The sequence below is a fragment of the Labeo rohita genome, chromosome 24 (assembly GCF_022985175.1).
Source record: "Labeo rohita strain BAU-BD-2019 chromosome 24, IGBB_LRoh.1.0, whole genome shotgun sequence".
Lineage (NCBI taxonomy): Eukaryota > Metazoa > Chordata > Actinopteri > Cypriniformes > Cyprinidae > Labeo > Labeo rohita.
Window position 1 is genome coordinate 29,539,234 of NC_066892.1, and position 19,527 is coordinate 29,558,760.

Sequence of the window (19,527 nt, forward strand, 5' to 3'; positions counted from 1 at the left end):
ACATTTATGTTGCTGTACACCATTGCATGTCATTAAAATACTTTGTAGATTGACTGACCTTTGCTCCAGCGGGGCCGACTGCTCCATCATTTCCAGGAAGTCCTGGTTCACCCTGAAGAAACACAAGAGTTTCTCAGGACCAAAAACTGATAACAGCAGCTCGAGACACATTATGTACAGTAAGATAAAGGTCTGAAACTGAACAGTATTTTTCATGCTCTGGTTGTGCATGTGAAGTTACAAACAAATGTGTTTTAATCTCCAATTTCATGCACATTTTTAAAGAATATGGCTGCATTTTAATTACATTGAAGAATATAATTATATCTTTATATCTGCTTTTGTGTTTTAAGTAGCAGAGCACACCTATGACAAATTATTAGAGGACATTGTTTGGACAAATATCATTTCTGGCATGCCATTTTGAGCTGTCATATAACATTACACTACATTACCAATAGACCGGGCTCTCCAGGTGGTCCTTGTTCTCCTTTATCCCCCTGCTCTCCCTGTTTAAAAATACATGTCAAGTTTAATATCATGCTTGTTATGACAGCTTACAATTTATGAATAAGGCCTTTTCACTACTTATTTATTTATGGTAGTACACGTAATTGAATCAATCAATCCATCCATCCATCCATCCTTGGACAATTTAAAAAGGAAGGCTATTCTAGAATGACAGTTAAAGGGACAGTCCAGCCAAAAATAAAAATGTTGTCATCATTCATATTTTAAAGAATGATTTAACCAAACAGTTTTGGTTTCCATTGACTTGTTTTTAGGCAGAATTTTCATTTTTTGATGAACTATCCCTTTAATTGTTACTATCAAATTGTCTTTAAGCGTCTTAACTTTCTTCTAAAATGTCATGGCTGTAATTCATCTTCACATTTACTTTTCAGTAATTTTCTAAATGGTGATTCCCATTGCATTGCCCATTGTAATATTACTGTATTTAAATAATTAATAATTATTAATTAATTAATTAAAATCTAAAATAAAAATGCTTTGCAGTATTGTTAATGTAAAAATAAATAAATAAATAAAAATGCTTTGTAGTATTGTTAATGTAAAATAATAAATAAACAAGTAAGTAAATAAATAAATAAGTATAAATAAAATTAAAATCTAAAATAAAAATACTTTTCGGTATTGTTAATGTAAACTAATAAATAAACAAGTAAGTTATTTAATTAATTAATTTAATTTTAATTTATTAGTAAATTAATTAATTAATAATAGATTTTAATTAAATTAAAATCTAAAATAAAAATGCTTTGCGGTATTGTTATGTAAAATAAATAAAATAAAATAAAATAAATAAATAAATAAAATTAAAATCTAATATAAAAATACTTTGCAGTATTGTTAATGTAAAATTTGAAAACAATACAGAAAAAAATACTGCAGTTTAGTGAGGAATGCAATACAATAATATCTTCTTTGAATGAGCAATAATTACAAGGAAGTACAGCAAATATTGCCATGTTGTATGCACTTTACCATTTCATTTGATTATTTAACAATGAGGATTAAAGGTGGGCTTTTTTTTATTATTTATTTATTTCCTCTGATTTTGTAGTGAAATAATATATAAATATTATATTATTAATAAATATTACCTTTTTTCCTGGTAATCCGACTGTACCAACGTTTGGTTTTGATGCTCCCTGAAACAAAAAAGACAGTGAACATGTTTACCTGTACAATACACAATACAAAACGACTGGTTATTGGAATAAACCATTTTACCAGTCTTTAAACCAGCAACCTGGAAATGCAAGCAAACCACAACAATCTAGCTGTGTCGATTAGTTTATGCTTAAGCTGTTTATGACTTGTCACCAATAAAGGAATGTAAATGCACACAATATTTTACACAAAGTAGGTTTTCTAAAATTCTTTGTATTTGTGTTTGTCTCCACTAATGTATTTGGCTCTTCTTCACTTGCCATGTGTCTTTTGAAAGCACTTTGTTGGTATAAAACAAACGCATTTCTGGCCAGTGTGCTGGACGGCGATTGTCATCCGTGTGTTCTCTCTACACAGGGCCAATCGCCGTCTGCTCCACACTTCTGTCAAATGCTGACCGCGTTTATAAAGGAGCCATTGAGCCGTTTACACAGGGAAGCGGTGGTTTGCACAGGCCTGGCAGAGGCCTTGGAAAGAGGCTCCAATTATTTCAGGTCTTACCATGGGTCCTGGCGGCCCCGGTTTCCCTGGCAACCCTTGTTCTCCTCGTTCACCCTGGAAATAAAATAGATCGAACGTGACTCGCCATAAAGGGAACGAGTCTGCTCACTGAATTACATCTAAAATCTGGTAATTAGGATGCTAGATTGAGAACATCACGCTCCACCAAAGTGGGAAGAGGCTCTATTCATGCCAAAGGACTGTTTTATCTAAATTTGAGAATGAGCATCTGAAAGCATCTGCTGGCTTTACAAAAATTATTATTTTGCAAGGAAGGGCGTGAAGTGAATTTTTTTTTTTTTTCATTTATCCCAATGCAAGACTCACTTTTAAACCCTGAGGTCCTGAATCGCCTCTCGGCCCCGATGGACCCTCATCACCCTAAGTGAGAGAAAATCAAAAAAGACAACAGTTTCTTCTTCAAGAGATAAAAAAAAAAAAAAAAAACACAGTATGAAATCTATTTTACTTTTTCCCAAATTTTATTTTTAATATTTCTGGATTCCATTTAAATGGTTCAATAAAATTGTATTTATTTATTTATTTATTTTTGTTATTTATTTTTATTTTTTTATTTATTTATTTATTTATTTTATTTTTTTTTTTTTGGAAATCATAGGGCCCTAGTAATACTTTCAAATCATAAGAGCATCTCACCTTCTCTCCAGGTATACCTGGATCTCCTCTTGAACCTGGGGGTCCCTTCATTAGGAAAACACGCATTTCAGAAGCGTATAGTTTACATAGGTTCACATAATGTCCTGAATATATGTGGTTTTACTCACAGGCTTACCATCTGGGCCCAGAGGTCCATCCCTTCCTTTCTCTCCACGCAAACCCTGTTGAGATCAGACTTTGGCTGTAAATAACCATTTTAAATGTGGATGTATGCAATTAAACAGGAATGATCAGTGGAGATCTTGATTGACCCTCGGTCCCGGAGGTCCTGGAGGTCCCGGTGGACCCGGCGGTCCCGGCTGGCCTTCGTTACAGTCGCACGCCTCTTCAATCTCATTGGTGGGCTCACGATCCAGGGGACACTGGAAAAACCAGCACAAACTGATATCACAGAAATCCTTTCAAATGACAGCAACTTGTGAGAATAACAATCAAAACTTACCCGTTCATCATCCTGTAAAATAAGCAGAATAAGAAAAGTTAGATCTGTCTGCATAGTCTTTTACTTTGCAAAACGTTGTAAATTTTTTGGTTCTGGAAGTATTTTTGCCCAGTGTATTTCTTTAATAAAGTGTCTTGAACCAAACCGGCCACATTTAAGAAGAATCAAAACATTTGATTCATAAAAAAGCACTTGAAATCTGGGGGTGAAAGACAATGATACAGTATATGAAGGAATGAACTAAGCATCCCATACATAACTGTGTGTGTGATGTAATTAAACACGCAATGGCAGTAAATCTAATATTACTAAATAAGTTATTGATTTTAGTGGACCCTTTTCAGATTTTAGGGTTAGAGTGATCATAATTGGGTAAACTTCTATAACGATGAACAAAAAGTACAATAAATGTCATTTTTGCATTCCCATTTGCTCCAAAATCCACAATAGTGTTTCTATGACTTTCCAGTAGAGGATAAATTATTGTGTATATTTAATATTATTATTCAGATGTTAGAATTTAATCTACTGCCAGTACTGACTTTTCTCAGAATGCAATGTTTATGTCTTGGAGTTTCTCTCAGAATTGTGAGAAAACGTCTGAATCGCAAAGTAAAGTTGCATTTACCCTTTTTATTTTTATCCGGTGGTGAAAATTAATTTCAGTATAATGTTATAAACAAATAAAAAAGGTAAGTGTGACATTTTATCTAACGATTCTGAGTTTATAACTTTTATAACTTATAGTGTATAACGTTTCTTCTCAGAATTGCATTTATATCTAGCAATTCTGAGTTCATATTACTTTTTTTTTCTCAGAATTGAGGGAAAAGTCTGAATTGTGAAATAAAATGTTGGATTTACATTTTTTATTTATTATTCCATGGCGGACTTCCATTAAGATTGTTGTTATAAATGTACATTAATTTAAAATAATAATAATAATAATAATAATTAAAATAAATAAATACAAAGGAAATATTTTGCTAGACTTACAATGTTAATAATTGTGAAAACAAGTCATCACAGCGAAAAGGGTCCATTTCAACTTATATTTGACTTGATTTTGTCATTCATAATATTTTATGAAAGTGAACAGTCACTGTTGTGTACAGCTCATTCAAGATATTTACCTGATTTTTCAGTTTTTAAAAAGGAATTATTGGACAGAATTCCCGCCTCACACAATACTACTACACTTGTTTTCTTACCACAGAGTAGATTTCACATGCTGTCTCTCTCTCACTTTGCTGTGGGTCACAATAAAGCCTCAGTTTCTGGATTTCTATCTGTGGTGGTCAATGAGAAACAAAACAAACCAGTTAGGTTTGTCTGAACAGCAGTTATAACAGACAGATGACTGAGCCGTAATCTCTATATCAGTCATTACTGTGAGACATTAGTAGTTTCTTTAAGCACTACAACCAATCTTCGTTGTAGTTAAAAACAGCTGGACAGAAATGACTGTGCTCATCCATTCTCATCCATGATTTACTTTGGCTGCCAGTAACATCCCAGCGTTCAATTATACTGCAGGAAGCTGCTTACAGGAAGTGTAGCATCAGAGCCAGAGCGTTTGGAGATCTGAGTCTTCCCGTTGATGTAGATGGGCACCACAGCATCCAGAGCCTCATCCTGGATCTGCTGGTCATCCAGAAAACAGGTGACACGTCTGGGTTTAACCAGAACCTTCAGCTGGTGCCAGCTTCCGTCGAAAACAGCCTGCGGGACGTTCCAGAGAAATGGGTTTGTGTTGATTGAAGATGCATTGAAAAGATAAATACAGACTAAGGTGTGCAGAAATAATTTGACATAAATGTCACAAGAGTCTGACAGTTTTCCAGAACAAGCTGTTCTACATGAATGAGTTGTTATGATGGGGGAAAATGGCTCTTGGCAAGACTCGTTTGTGTGAAAAACAGCACACAAAACTACTTTTGGTATTAAGAGCACAAGAAGACATGGAACAGGTACAAAGAAGATAATTGCTGGAAGTCCAAGAGTATGAAAACAGAATTTGTGTTATTGAAATGTATAAGTGAGGAGCTTTCGTGGAAAAAGCGTCATGGGATTTTGAACAGGAAATTGCAGCTATATAGCCAAGTCACAGTTTTAAAAGGAAACGTGTCATAAAGCGGCTTATTTCTACATTCTGCTGTCTAAACGAGCGTGTCGCTCAAAAAGGCAACTTCTGTTTAAGTAGATCTGTTAGAGTAGAGTAAGGATGATTGATGACAAAATGCTTTTCTTAAAGCTAGCATCATTTGTATAAAAGGAGAATGTTGGTAGATTTCACTAACCTCAAGGCTTTGTGCATGGAAAGTAACTATCTGTTCCTCATTAACCGTGTTTGTGGTCGTGAAAATGACCGATTTGTCCAGTCCGTTGAGTGTGACAGCCGCCTGAACCAGTCCGTCTTTAGACAGGATCCTCCACAGGTCCAGCTTTTCCCTGCTTGAAGGCCCTTTCAGCCTCAGCGTCGACACAAACACGTAGGAGGGAGGAAGACCTTCGGGAAAAATCTCCCTTTGAAACAAATTTAAAACGTGTAGTATTCAGATGAATATATTGCACAATTGAAACCATTTCAGGAGAAATCACAGAATCGCCACTAATTGCATAATAAACGTTAAATCTTTATGATTATCAAAATCAGCATTAGTTTTAAAAGCAACCTTGTGTTTTCAGTGATGTCGGTGCTCTTGTCTAGCAGATACGCTGCCTCTGACACCAACGAGCCCTGAATCTTCTTAGCTTTTTGATGGATCTTCATGCCTAATATAAGCTCAAAGCCTTTCTCATCACGAGACGCCACAGGAATACGAGTGGGGCAAACAGATTCTGCAGGAGAACACATTTAACATAGTTGCCATATCAAACATATTACCACACACATATTACGTCATAAGCTTTCAAACCAGCAAATTCAGTTTTTCTTTTTTCATTTAGTCTCACATTTCTTTCAAACAATATGTAATATGACCTCACGAATGTTTCAAAGCAAAAAGTGTCAAAATGGTCAAAGGGATTGAACATGAAAATTCTGACATTATTTACTCACGTTAAACCTGTGGAATGCAAAATAAGACATTTTGAAAAATGTCCAACCTACTCTTTTCTATTCAATTAAAGCATAGTGTGACTATGAGATGTCCTGCTCTAAAAAGCACCAAAAATATGATTTGTGTGCTAATAGTCAAAGACTTCCAAAGCCATACAATTTTTTGGAAAAAAAAAAAAAAAAAGCTTTTTTAGCGTTCCAGTCTCTACTTGTGCATATTTAAAGTGGCAGATTTGACATTTGATCAAAAGTGAACACTACTGGTTCTCATGCAGTACAGTACGTCTTGTAATCACAATGAGATTCAAGTATTAATTTTAGTCTATTAACCCTTTAACTGTTACGCCTAAGTTTACTTCACCATATTACAAATAAATCCTAATCTAATCATGACAAACTATACATTGTTGGAAAGGTCTAAAACTCCTAAATAGATATTTTACCATATTTGTGTGTTACAAATTATGTAGGAAAAGTAATAGATTAATATATGTCAAGAGTGCAACTTAAAAAAATCTACATCATAACAGAAGTTCTGACCTTTGTCACAAAAGACTTTCTTCGTTGCTTTTTCCCCTGTCACGCAATAGACATCTTAAGAAATTATATATCAACTGAAAACTTAAAATCTCAAAATTCATCCTTTGAAAGGCATTTTAAAATCAGACATTGCATTACCACGGAAAGTGTACATTAAAATCAAATTACAAAATGTTTTCATTCATGAATTATAAAAATTTAAGTCTAGATGCATGTTTATGTCTGTGTTCAAAAATGGGAGTGACAGTTAAAGGGTCACTTTAATTCCATAAAGCTGGCAAATAGTTTTATAAGCCTTAGCACACATGCTGTATACACAAATTAAAAAAAAATAATTGGTAAAATCACATGAGAAAATCATGTAACTATTTTATGTGTTGACGATTTTGCAACAATGTGCATGATTTAAAAAAAAAAAAAAAAAAGTCAAAATGAGTCAATGAGAAGAGGCTTGGTCGCTTAATCGCGGGGAAAAAAAAATCCAAAGGTCTATGTGGTAATACAGTACATCGGGCAGGACATCCAATGCTCACCCATCATTCATCGACCTCAAATATGGCTTTTCGTCTGAAAGATGTATGTAGTAGCAGCTTTACATGGCTGCTCGATCTAATGTTAACCTAGAAAAATGTGCGCTATTGAAGTGTCAGTGCAGAGTGTGCAGCTAAATAGTAGCGCGCTCACTGTATGACAGATGAAGGTCGATTAGGTCACTTGCTCTTAAAACAGTCCCTCATTTTTGCTCATAAAGATAAACATAATACATCTTTCAAATCTATAAAGACTCTTCGTTTATTTGTGTGCACTCAGAATACAACGAAACATTGCACTTTTGTAGAACAATTAAAGCAAACAGGATGCGCTTTCTGCCGTCTCTGTCTTTTTAAACTTGTGCGCGAAACCTCGAAACTCTGTATATTTGTCTTACAGACATGACAAATATGTCTATAGAGAGTGAAATGTCTACTTTTAAATGAACCAATTCAAACAGAAAAAAAAGTTCTCCGATTATGTAATCAGTATGAAACATGCATACAGGTGCATCCACTACTGTGTTGATGATGAGTCAGTGTTGCTGACTTCATCTCTTAAGATAAAAACAAAGAAAGCACTAGTTTATCAGTCAATTATTAAACATTAATGCAGTCTCCTTGCTGTTTTTCCCTGACACATTCATTCACATCTGCCGGTGCTGTGGCAAGCTTTTTTGCATGCGCTTGAGTGATTATTAGACTGTGTAGGCAATTAAAGGCTCATTATTATGATTTATATGGTTTATTAACAAACGTGCAACTAATAGTCGACTATAATGAACAATTTAAAGCTTAAAATGGACAACTACTAGTCGACCAGAAAAATCTTTAGTCAAGGGCAGCCTTAAAGGTAACCATAGAGGTCCAACCCTAAACCTGACCCCTGACCCTAACCATCAGTGAACCTAAGCAGACCATGTGAAAGCATACAAACACAAATTGCAGTGAAACTGTCTTAGTGTTTTTGGGCGATTTTGTCTGGAATCAGTGAGCAAGGGGCTTGTCCCAATCATGTTCTCCTGTGTTGAAAAAAAATGTACATTGTAAGTTAAACTAATTAGAAATTACAGATATAATTTCCTAGTAAAGTAACAGTAAAGTAAAAGTAACTTTGCAAGTGCATGTCAACTTTTTTTTACTAACCCTGACCTAAGAGTCTACTAATACTCTAATACGCTGACATGCAGTTACAAAGTTACTTAGAGTCAACACAATGTCTAAAGGGGACCATCAGTATAAAGTTTAACCAAACTTACAGTGGTATTTTGTAAATCATTTGCAACTGCTTTTAATAATTTAAATAGAAGCACCACATTTAAATTGTAACTTGTTATATTGGGACTAAACTGACATTTGGAAATTTATTAGAACATTCAGTGCAAAGTATTGAAAATAAAAATGTTTAATAAAGCAATCTGCAACTTTTGCAGTATGTTATAAGTGTGTCATTTTGGGTAATCAAGTGTATATGCACACTTGCAGTCTGCATGCCCTCTTAAAAATTTGGGCCAAATATAGGAAGTACATCATGTAAGGAGACAGGGGGTAACGTGCAAAAAAAAAAAAAAAATGTGGGTATTGGGACAGGTCCAAAGTCTTTAGGATTACTAGAAATTAACAAGCAGGTAAGTTTGAATAAATGAGCACTTTTGCACAGTGTTGCAAAAAGTTACTTTTAAAAGTAATGCAATGCAGTATTGTATTACTAAAAAGGGTAAAACTTTATTTTAATGTGTCCTTGTTACACGTTACATCCACTTACTATTATAATAACAATTAATTATGCTTAATTACATGCAAGTAACACTAAGCCAAACCCTAATCCTAACCTTAACCATACAGTAAGTACATGTAATTCATTAATATTACATAAATGTAAAATTACACTGTAACAAGGACACCTTAAAATAAAGTGTAACCCTAAAAAGTAAATAATTACATTACCCAGTTCCTTTTTATGGAAAGTAATTCATTCTGTTACTTTTGCAGTACTTTTTGACACCTGGGTTGGGCTTGCTTATTTGTTTTTTAATAACAAAAGAAACAAAAAAATAATTTCTGGCAATTGTATAAGTCTCAGGCTGAAGGAAGAGTCTCTGCACTTACTCCAAATTTCTCTCAACACAGGGACCGACGAGCTGTCAGTGAATAAATGTGAAAACAAAGCAACTTGCGTTACTTATTTAAAAAACTAACTCAGATATTTTGTTGTAAATTAAGAAGTAATGCATTACTTAAGTAACTAGTTACTTGAAAAAGTAATCTGATTACATAACTTGCATTACTTGTAATGCATTACCCCGACACTGTTTTGTGTTCCACAGAAAAAAAGATAATTATACAATAATGGTGAGTAAGCCATGACTGTATTTTCATTTTAGGGGGAACATGAGTACTACTCTTCTGGTTGGAGAAACTACACGCTTGCCACTAGTGACAACTATCTGTCCAAACCAGAGCTGCCAGCTGCATTGGCAGTGGCTAAACCACATCTGGTTCCTTTTACCCCTCCCCAGTTCCTCCCTACCATGGCATCATGCCGCTGGTTTGGCCCATGAGCTTTGTGGCTTTCCCTGTCACTGGGCATGAATGGACTGTGGTGTTTTAGCAGCTCACTGTTCTTTTAAGATGCTGATAGAACTGCATGCCCAGGAGTGGATTGGTAATGTCAAAAACTAGTTTTAATGTGGTCAGTGTTTATGGGGAGGCTCACACGCATGCGAATCTTACCCTCGCACAGCTTCTGTTCCATAGCATCACGGATACGGTCGATGTTGGTGTAGTCCTCCGCGTACAGCACGTATTCGCCCTCCGGCTTGTTGGCGATGGTCACCAGCTCTGATGTGGTGATCTCCGTCCCGACGCCCACCGCAAACACTTTAATCCCTTGTGCTCGTGCCTCTACGCTAGCGTCCATGACGTCGTCCTGCGACTTACCATCAGTCACCACTACTGCAATACGGTTCTTCACTTCACTTCGTCGGGAAGATGCAAAGACGTGGTCCACGGCAAACTTGATGGCACGGCCCGTCTGCGTGTTCCCACCTAAATAGCTGATGTCCTCAATGGCTTTAATGAGATCTTGAGTGGTCTTGTGGAGACCTAGAGGGATTTCCAACCTGGGGGTGTCACTGTATTGTACTACGCCCACCTGTGAGTAGTGCGAACTCACATCGAAGCCACTGGTGACGTTGACCAGCCAGCGCTTGGCTGTTTCAAAGTCATCACTTCCCACACTCCAGGAGCCATCCATGATGTAGACCAGATCATTGACAGCAGTGCTGCAGCCTACAAAATAGGGACAAGAACTGGGCTAGAACTAAATATCATGGTTACACTTTATTTTGATAGCCCACTTTAGACATTCTTCTAACTATAAGTAACTTTGCAACTACATGTCAACTAATGCTCATTAATTTGCAACTACATGTCTACTAACTCTCAGAGCAGACTGTTAGGTTTAGGGTTAGTTAAAAATGTTGACATATACTTACAAAGTTTAGAAGAGTGTTAGAAGAGTGTAAGCAGACAGTGTACTAATACTCTAATGACTAGTTGACATACAGTTGCAAAGTTACTTACTGTTAGTAGAATGTCTACAGTGGACTATCAAAATAAAGTGTTACACAGAGACACACAGAGAGTGACAAACATCCATTCATGGAGCTCAAAATGTTGCATTTCAAATTTAGATTCTTATTCAAAACTTACTGAACCAAACAAAAATGTAACTTCATAATGGAATTCTAAATGTACTAGATACAGTGCTGCCTGTTTTCCCAAAAACATCTCATTCAAAATTCAAAAACTTGATTATGTAAGTGATATGTTGCTGGAGTGGAGGAAATATTGCCGTGTTTGCTCCGATGCACACATCATCATAAAAGAGTTGTTGCAAGGGGAGAGATAATGAAAAGGGCACATTAATGAAAAAATAGTGTTGTGCACGGATAAATAATGTATTAATTCAAAATTAATTCAAAATATGAGTTGTCAATACAGACTTCATAGTTGAGTTTTAGTGTCTTAAATACATCAAATGCATTGCTCAAAGAGTTCAGAAACTGTCATTACCCGCTCGAATATCATCGTCCTCTGCGGCGTGCAGGTAAACCAGGAACAGCAGTGTTGGGAAGGACTTCAGAATCCACGACATTCCCAACCGAAGTTTCAGTCCTTTTCCTAAAATGTTAATCTTCAGAGTCCTGTTAAGTAAAGAACATTAAAAAGTGTTTGTTTTGGATGCAGAGCAACACCGCAATCTATAATTATTCTAAACAGTTAAGAATCTGTTTGCTTACATAATTACTTAAAGATGGCTGTTCCATTTGATTATACCTCTGATGTTACACACTTACTTAAGCTAATCAGATCAGTGCGCAGTTGTCCACAGGGGTGTTAAGATGGTTTCGCAGAAACAATCAAGTAATTACTTCTGAGATTAAGCATTTGCTATGGAATAATAGAAATGACTACTGCGTTGTATCATTGTATTAATAAGAGATGTTTCTCCTATGTTCCTCAAGCCAGCCTATATGCTTTTTAATTAAAGACTTCTGTATGATGTAGAAAAAGAATCTTGAAAATAATCATCAAATAGTTAGTGGTTTATTATTATTCTAATATCATCTAGACTTGAGAGTTTTGCACCACTCATATTTTCATCAAAAATGTTCAGATTTAAACCAAAACCCTACCCAAACTTTTACATTGCTCTATAAACTCCTGCAAGATTTATACGTCAGCCAGACGCACCCTAAATAATATGCATAAATTTATATAAATAAAACAACATGTGTCAGGCTATTTTGTTAAGGTTTCATTGGCCAAGCAACAGGCCCTCTATAACTTTACAGACTACGACAATTCCCTTTTATTCAACCATATAAAAGTCTCCATGGTAAGAGGGCCGTTTTGCTTGGTACCAAACGACATGTGGTCTTATTTTCTCGCTTTGCTTCAGCAATGTCTACAAGCTCTCATTTAGCATAAAACACTGCCCAACAGACCACAGGCTGCAGTGAAGGAAAATAACAGCGTAAGCAAAAAAACACAACATGGAAATAGACATGGCATGCGGCCGTGTACAGGATTACGAGAAAATGTCCACCATTACACGCAAACATATACTTAGAGAAAACACTTTTTGTGTTTCATCATTCATCAATGCCTAAAATGTCATAAATCATGTTTATTTCTTATAAAAGCATTAGACTAGATTTAATTGCATGTTGGAATATGTCAGACTGCCAGTTTTTCAAAACACACATTGCATAAAACATTCACTTTACAAGGGTTATTTTGAGGTGAAGCAAGTTTGACCAAGGCGATGGCATTGTCCATGGCAAACAGAACACGAGGAATCACTCCCTATAGTGGAGCACTGTCCCATAAAACCATAATGAAATGTTTGAGACTCTGACACCAGGCGTTGAGAACATTTGTCAGGGCATGGGAACATTTTGTTTGACTGTGGCTTTGATAGCAATAACCATGATGACCCAATGGGGTGCATGACAAGCAAAACATGAGACATTCAAGACACTTTGTGAGTATGTGAGGAATGCAAATGCTACGATTTTACTGGATTGAAGATTAAATAGAGAAGAAACCAGCAGAAGTCAAGATTCCAAACATGAGGTTAATGTACTACGTTAAACTGACACTCAATAGTAGGGATGTGCGATATTTTTCATCTACGATAATACTGTAATTGTTGTTTTAACAATGTGTGAGCTGACACTATCTAGTGTTTGCAAAAAGCAAGCAAAAACATCTTGAGAGTCCAAAAGCATTCACTGCATGATGAAAACTATAGATTCATTTCGGCTATTTTTCCTAACCGGCAGCCGACACTCGTTAACCGATTATTAACCATTAACCATTAACCAACAAGATTATTTTAAATTAGAATTTTATTATTTTAGAAAGGATAAGAGTATGTGACCCTGAAAAAACTCAATTTGATTTCCAGGGATTAATTTTATATGCACAAAAAGCAGAAAACAACAGAACATGAGGATTCACATGGACACATCACGCACCTGCAGCGCTTCTGCAAACGAAAAAAAACATCATAAAGCTAGGCTATATATATAATGAATAAATAGGCCTATACAATAAATATTTTTACTTAATTAACAAAACAAAAGAAAAAACTGTGCAACAAGCTAGTATGCAGAATTTTGGTTCATTTTTGTGCTGCGCGAATGGAAGTTTTACAATATTTTGGTAAATACCTGAAAAAAAAAAAGACATTTTAAACCATTTAGCTGATCGGTCAAAATTCTTTCTGTCAGTTAACAGTAAAACCGGTTAAAATGAGCATCCTTAATGAAACCTATTAGAATGATGTCAGAAGTTACAAAAGCAAAAGATGCATAAGTTTTTGTTTTTAATATTTATAAGTTGTAATATAGTTAAGTAATATCACACAAGCAAGAGCTCTGTTTTCCCAAACTTTGGCATGTGAGCGCAATCACAAATGATATATTAATTGTACACATGCCAACAAAAGTTAATACTGATTACATTTAACACACATTTTTGTCTCTTTCGTCCTGTATCACCAGTGAAAGAACATTTTTTTGCATCTCAAAGCAGCACTGCCATGTTCCATTCCTGAATGAATCAGTTTTTGAACAAATCATTTGAGTCAATGATTCTATTATCCGTTCATAAAGATAGCCACTTGCTAATTTGTTTCTAAATGCATCAGCCGTTTTGAATGAATCGTTTAAATAAATGATTCAGCAAATCAGAATAAATAATACAGCAAATCACTCATTAAGACAGGGACTTACTGCCACCTACTGGCAATTTTAGTCATATTTATTGGAAACAGCCAGAAACTCACCGTGCCTTCAAAACAATTTAACCAGGGTGCGTAGGCCAAAAAAGTAAAATACTTGAAAAAGTACAGATAAAAGCAAGATAAAAGCAATTTAAACATTTTACTGAAAAAAAACTGGCCTTGTTGCCTTGTTTTGTTGTTGTTGTTTTTCAGTAAACTGCTTATATTGTGTTCATCTCACTTGACAGTCATATTTATTAAAATATTAAAATATAAAAAAAAAAAAAAAAAAAATAAGGATATCATTTTTTTTGTCAATACTGCACACCCCTACTTAATAGTCAACTACTTCTGAAGCCAGACATGATAGCATTTTTACTTCCACCGCTATTCCTAGCATGATCGAGACATTGACACTAGGCATTAAGGACATCTGTCAAAGCACTGAAAACTGTTTGACTGTGGCTTTAATATACAATAACCATGATGACTCAGTTGGGTACATGAAAAGCAAAACGTAAGACATTCAAAGACACTTCATGTGAGGAATGTTAATGCTAAATCTGCCAAAAATGTGCTTTCATGGCAAGTCTTTAATGGATTGAGGATTAAACAGAACAGAAACCAGCAAAGTTGAGTTTTCAATGGGAGCTGATGTACCACGTAAAACCCGCACTCAATAGGCAAGAATCTCAAAAAATGCTTTCATTTGAAGCCAGCCATGGGAAATCTCTTGCAAATTGCCTATTGCTTTCAGCAAGTTCCTATGATCCTAGGATCTGACTATTAAACATATTATGGGGTCTTCTCAAATGCCATTTGTTTGCACTAATCCAGTTAAGTCCATCCATTTCAAAATTCAACAAATAAAAATTCAACAGCTACAAGATTCACATTTGAATTAGTCTAATTTCTAATTTCCCACAGACAGCATCAGTGGGCCAAACGGTGCATCTGCAGTGGTTAACTGATTGGATGAAGAGCGTGTTGTTTACGTGTAGTTAGGATCAGGCTCTCCTGAGTCCTCTGACGAGTCCCTTCATCAGTCAGGACCTTGTGATTGTGCCAGAGATTGGCCAGTCCTGGTGTTTGCCTCCAACAGATGTGCTGCGGTATAACACAGCCTTTCATGTTGTCCAGTGTGGAAGAAGCAATTTCTGCAAGATTGCTTCAATAAGAGAGATGCAACATTTCTTTGACAAGGGCGTATGCTAGGACTTTAGGAGTGTATCCCAAACCTATTTGGGGTTTTCGCTCTATTTATACCTGGAGTTGGGATGACTAGAGAGGCAAAGCATCTTAAAACACAGTATAATATTTTATTAGAATATCAGTTACCTATAAGAAATAAAATCTTTATATGAGGTCACTAATGATTTTGATTAGGTCTCCCGTTCCTCGTATTCCTTTTGCAATATGCTTACACATATGAATATAAATATGAAAAAGTATACATGCATATGTGTATCTAATCGAACGAATCTAAAGACAAAAGACGAAAGCTAAAATGTAATATTTTTAATATTGTTTTCATTAAATGTATAGGTTTAAAGTGATAGTTCACCCCAAAAATGACAATTCTACCATTATTTACGCTTCCAAACCTGAGTTTGTTTCTTCTGTTAAAAAGAAGATATTTTAAGGAGATAAATTGCTCAATGTTTTGTTTTTCCTAAACTTTTCGTGACTGAAATATCTACAGATTAGGCATGACATGAGTGGGAGTAAATAAATGACAGCATTTAAATTTTAATAGTACTATTCCTGTAACCACTGTCTAATACGCATTCATTTTTCATGTTTAGTCCTGTTTCATATTACTAAAACATATATTCTATTTTAAGTGAAACATGAGATTAAGTTTATACTTTGAAAAGGAAAAATGAAATCCTTGTATTCAGAAATAATATCAGACGTTTCAGGATCTACAGATTGAAACAGTGTGTTATGTGGCCATCAGGCAGCTCCTGATCAATAAAGAGCAATGATGCATCAGACAGATGAAATGCTATCAGGCACACAGTTTTTGGCTCTTTGCATATTTATGTTCTATGTGACTGAGCTGGTCCTGATGCAGCTAAGAAGGTATGTTCTACTCTACCGAGCATGGCTGGGCAATTTTTACTAAGCAATAAACAAACCGCTTGACCACAAACTCACTTACCCAAGGGATTACCGCATACGTATGAACTCAGACGCTTGCGTGCATCCCCGGCTGGCATCTAAGGACAACATCCGGGTAGATATTCTCCCACAGCATTTCAAAAGACTGTCAGAAGCCCCTTCAAGGAGGCCATTCAACCTCAACTTCTTAAGCAACAAAAATAACATATTGGAGGGAAGCCACACAAGTACATCACCAACATACATTCTCCCCATATAAATAGCATTGCACCAGCATTCAATGAGGCCGAAAAAAGTCATTTTTTTGATAGAACAAAAGGTGTTGACAATGCAGATTCTTCTAAACGGAAGCGTATTTCAGCAGAAGCATGCATATATGAATAATAGCATTTCTGCTCTGTGTTTCATCTGGCTGCACGTGTGACAGGAATGCAAAAATAAATGCTGGAATATGTAAGCTTCAGTCAGACATTTTTACCCAGAAAATACAACAAAAGGAACTAAAATAAGTGGAGCTATGTTAAATTACAGATTTACACTCGTAAGTACAGGTTTGGTTCCTCCATAAGAATGCACTGCTCTCTTACTGCTGCTTTTTATAAAAACTGCTCACTGTTTCTGCTCTTTTATTTTGAAACATATGTTTCATTGCACAATAATGATAATAATAACAATGGAAGACAAACAGAGCAACTGATCATAATGGATTACCTGTCCTATAGAGGGCGTCTTCTTTGGGTCAACAAATATTTGTAAATATTTTAGACATAAAGAGCAATATAACTTTATGATAAGTGCATTTTTGTAATTAAAAATTGGTGTAGTGTTATATCAGTTCAGGTAAGGATGTATGAGATGACAAAAATATATTAAACACATTGATCAAACATCTCAGCACTGTTAATAAAAAGGTTTTCTGACAAAATGTTATATAAATGGTCAGTTTTAACCAACACAGAGATAAAGATGCATGCCAGATTAATTAATGTTGCCTCTTACCTCCTGTTTTAAAACTGCCTCCAGAAAAAAAAAAAAAAAAAAATGAATGGCTTGATTTGAATATTTGATTTGATAAATCATTACATGACTCAGAAAAAATGCTCCGTGTCTCCACTGGAGGAGCCATAGTGCCTGTCACTGCCGACGCCTTATAGTACAGCCAGAGCTGATGACGTCAGAGAGACACGCCCCCCAAAACCATAGAGTCAGAAACGTGCATTCATGACTTTCTTGTGCTGTTATTATTGTTTCACATGCATACATTTCTCTCTCTCTCTCTCGCTCTCTCAAAGTATTTTATTATAAATGAGTAATACAGAATAAATGAGATAATATCATTTCACAGCATCAGTGGAGCTGAAAGGTTTTAGCAGAACATGAAAGGGAAATGCTGGTACTGTATTCGCTATGCAGAACCTCATCCGCATTCAAAAAAGACAGCCGCACTCTTCTGCATTCATGATCCACCACAAATCCCAAATTAACCTATTTGTGATCAAAACTGCCACTACAAATATCAGTCTGTGCCATTTGACTGAGGATAGTAATAACCCTGCTGCATTAACATGGTGCGTGGGCTGCCAGGACTGAGGAGTTAATTATTCATGTACAGATTTAAATATGCTGACACTCTAATTAAAATGCTCTGCTGTTCGGTAGCTAATCAGAATGAGGCTTCTTCAAAGAAGCGATAAACCTAAGTCTCTTTATCTCAAAATGACCAGCAGTGCCCCTGGTCCATGCAGACAGCATTGCTTTTGTCAGGACCACACATTTAGGTGGGCTGATGTTAAACCACCTGCCATGCCTCGACAGAGCGAAGCCGCAGTGCTTTACTGCCATCTACAGGCGCGAGCAGGATCAGCTACAGCACGTGTGTTTATGATGCTTTGGCACACTACTCTCCAAATGAACGTTCATGCAGTGAAAAGGTATTAACGATCATTTAATCATCGTGCAGAAAAGCATTTACAGTGTATTTCATTAATTTAGTCTCACATATATTAAATATTAAAGAACTCTTATTCTTAAAAAAAAAAAAAAAAATACAGATCATTCATCATTTTAGATAGAGAGTCAAAAACATAAACTAAAAAAACATGCTAAGCAATTTATTTAGAGTTGGGCGCATTCAAAACATTGACTGAACCTTTGCGAACTGTTTGATTGGGAGCACATAGGGGAGAGTGGGGTAAGTTGAGCCACCCCCTGTGTCTTGGCAGCTGTATACTTTTATTGTCATGTGACCATGTATTTTGGAACCACCCATCATTTGTAACAGACTGTGAAAATGGGAAACACATAGGAGGAGTCGAAGGCATCCATTTACTTTAAAAACTGTTTTGGCTTGTCAAAGTAAAATTTTTGCATAACAGATGTAATGGTTGTTTCATCAGTGCAAATTTATGCAGGTCTAAAAATATTTATGATGCATATAGGTGATTTAGCAACGTATAAAACCATGCAAATCATTTAGCTAAATATTAGCCTGAATTGGTAAGCTAGCTATTTTTTTCCAAAATGGCAGCTTTGGGGCAAATTGAGCCAAATGCTGTGGGGTAAATTGAGCCAGTATTTCTACTCACCCCACCATAAGGAACTGAATTTATGTTAAATCTTTTAAGTATAAACTGGTATTTGAATGTGATATTATGCAACTGGTTTAGTTTATGTATGTGTATATATATATATATGGAGTTTATTTGCAAAAACAGATAACGTTTTTAACAATTTTCAAAAATCATGCTTCAATTTTGCTACACCAAACTCTTTCATGATAAGAACCAAAAGAACATTCTAATCATATATATCTTTCCACCTGTAGTCTCTAATGACCAAGAATCTTTTGACTAAAAGTTCATTAGTTTCAGTGACATTTATTCCTTCATTCTTCAGTTCTTATTTAATTTTACGCTACAAACTCTGTTTATTCTGTTCATGAGAAGGTTACAACGATGGTGTTCAACATACTGTATTGATTTAGAAACGCAAACAATTAAAGACTGAAATTTAAACTTAATTTGGTTGGTTTTACATTGTTTAAGCTAGCTTTAAAAGAAATACGACTTTGTAAAAGAAATTTGATTATTAAATTAGTTTTGAAAAGAGGCATATTATCTTTAAAGATGGTTTGTTTACACCCAGATGGCTCATCTTACCC

General features: G+C 35.5%; 1 protein-coding gene across 1 annotated transcript in view; it reads right to left on the reverse strand.

Moving 5' to 3' along the window:
• The window catches only part of si:dkey-225n22.4 (collagen alpha-1(XXI) chain), a 49,826-nt gene extending 32,418 nt beyond the window's left edge, over positions 1-17,408 (reverse strand). Inside the window, exons 1-16 of the mRNA XM_051098215.1 lie at positions 17,367-17,408; positions 11,525-11,655; positions 10,181-10,738; positions 5,992-6,157; positions 5,617-5,842; positions 4,865-5,038; positions 4,528-4,605; positions 3,317-3,328; positions 3,126-3,236; positions 2,982-3,035; positions 2,854-2,898; positions 2,524-2,577; positions 2,197-2,250; positions 1,626-1,673; positions 456-509; positions 59-112 (exon numbers count right to left, since the gene is read on the reverse strand). Of these exons, the coding sequence (XP_050954172.1) occupies positions 59-112; positions 456-509; positions 1,626-1,673; positions 2,197-2,250; positions 2,524-2,577; positions 2,854-2,898; positions 2,982-3,035; positions 3,126-3,236; positions 3,317-3,328; positions 4,528-4,605; positions 4,865-5,038; positions 5,617-5,842; positions 5,992-6,157; positions 10,181-10,738; positions 11,525-11,606 (1,770 nt within the window). The 5' untranslated portion in view covers positions 11,607-11,655; positions 17,367-17,408. The remainder of the gene's footprint in view (positions 1-58; positions 113-455; positions 510-1,625; positions 1,674-2,196; positions 2,251-2,523; positions 2,578-2,853; positions 2,899-2,981; positions 3,036-3,125; positions 3,237-3,316; positions 3,329-4,527; positions 4,606-4,864; positions 5,039-5,616; positions 5,843-5,991; positions 6,158-10,180; positions 10,739-11,524; positions 11,656-17,366) is intronic.
• Positions 17,409-19,527: the final 2,119 nt, after the last annotated feature.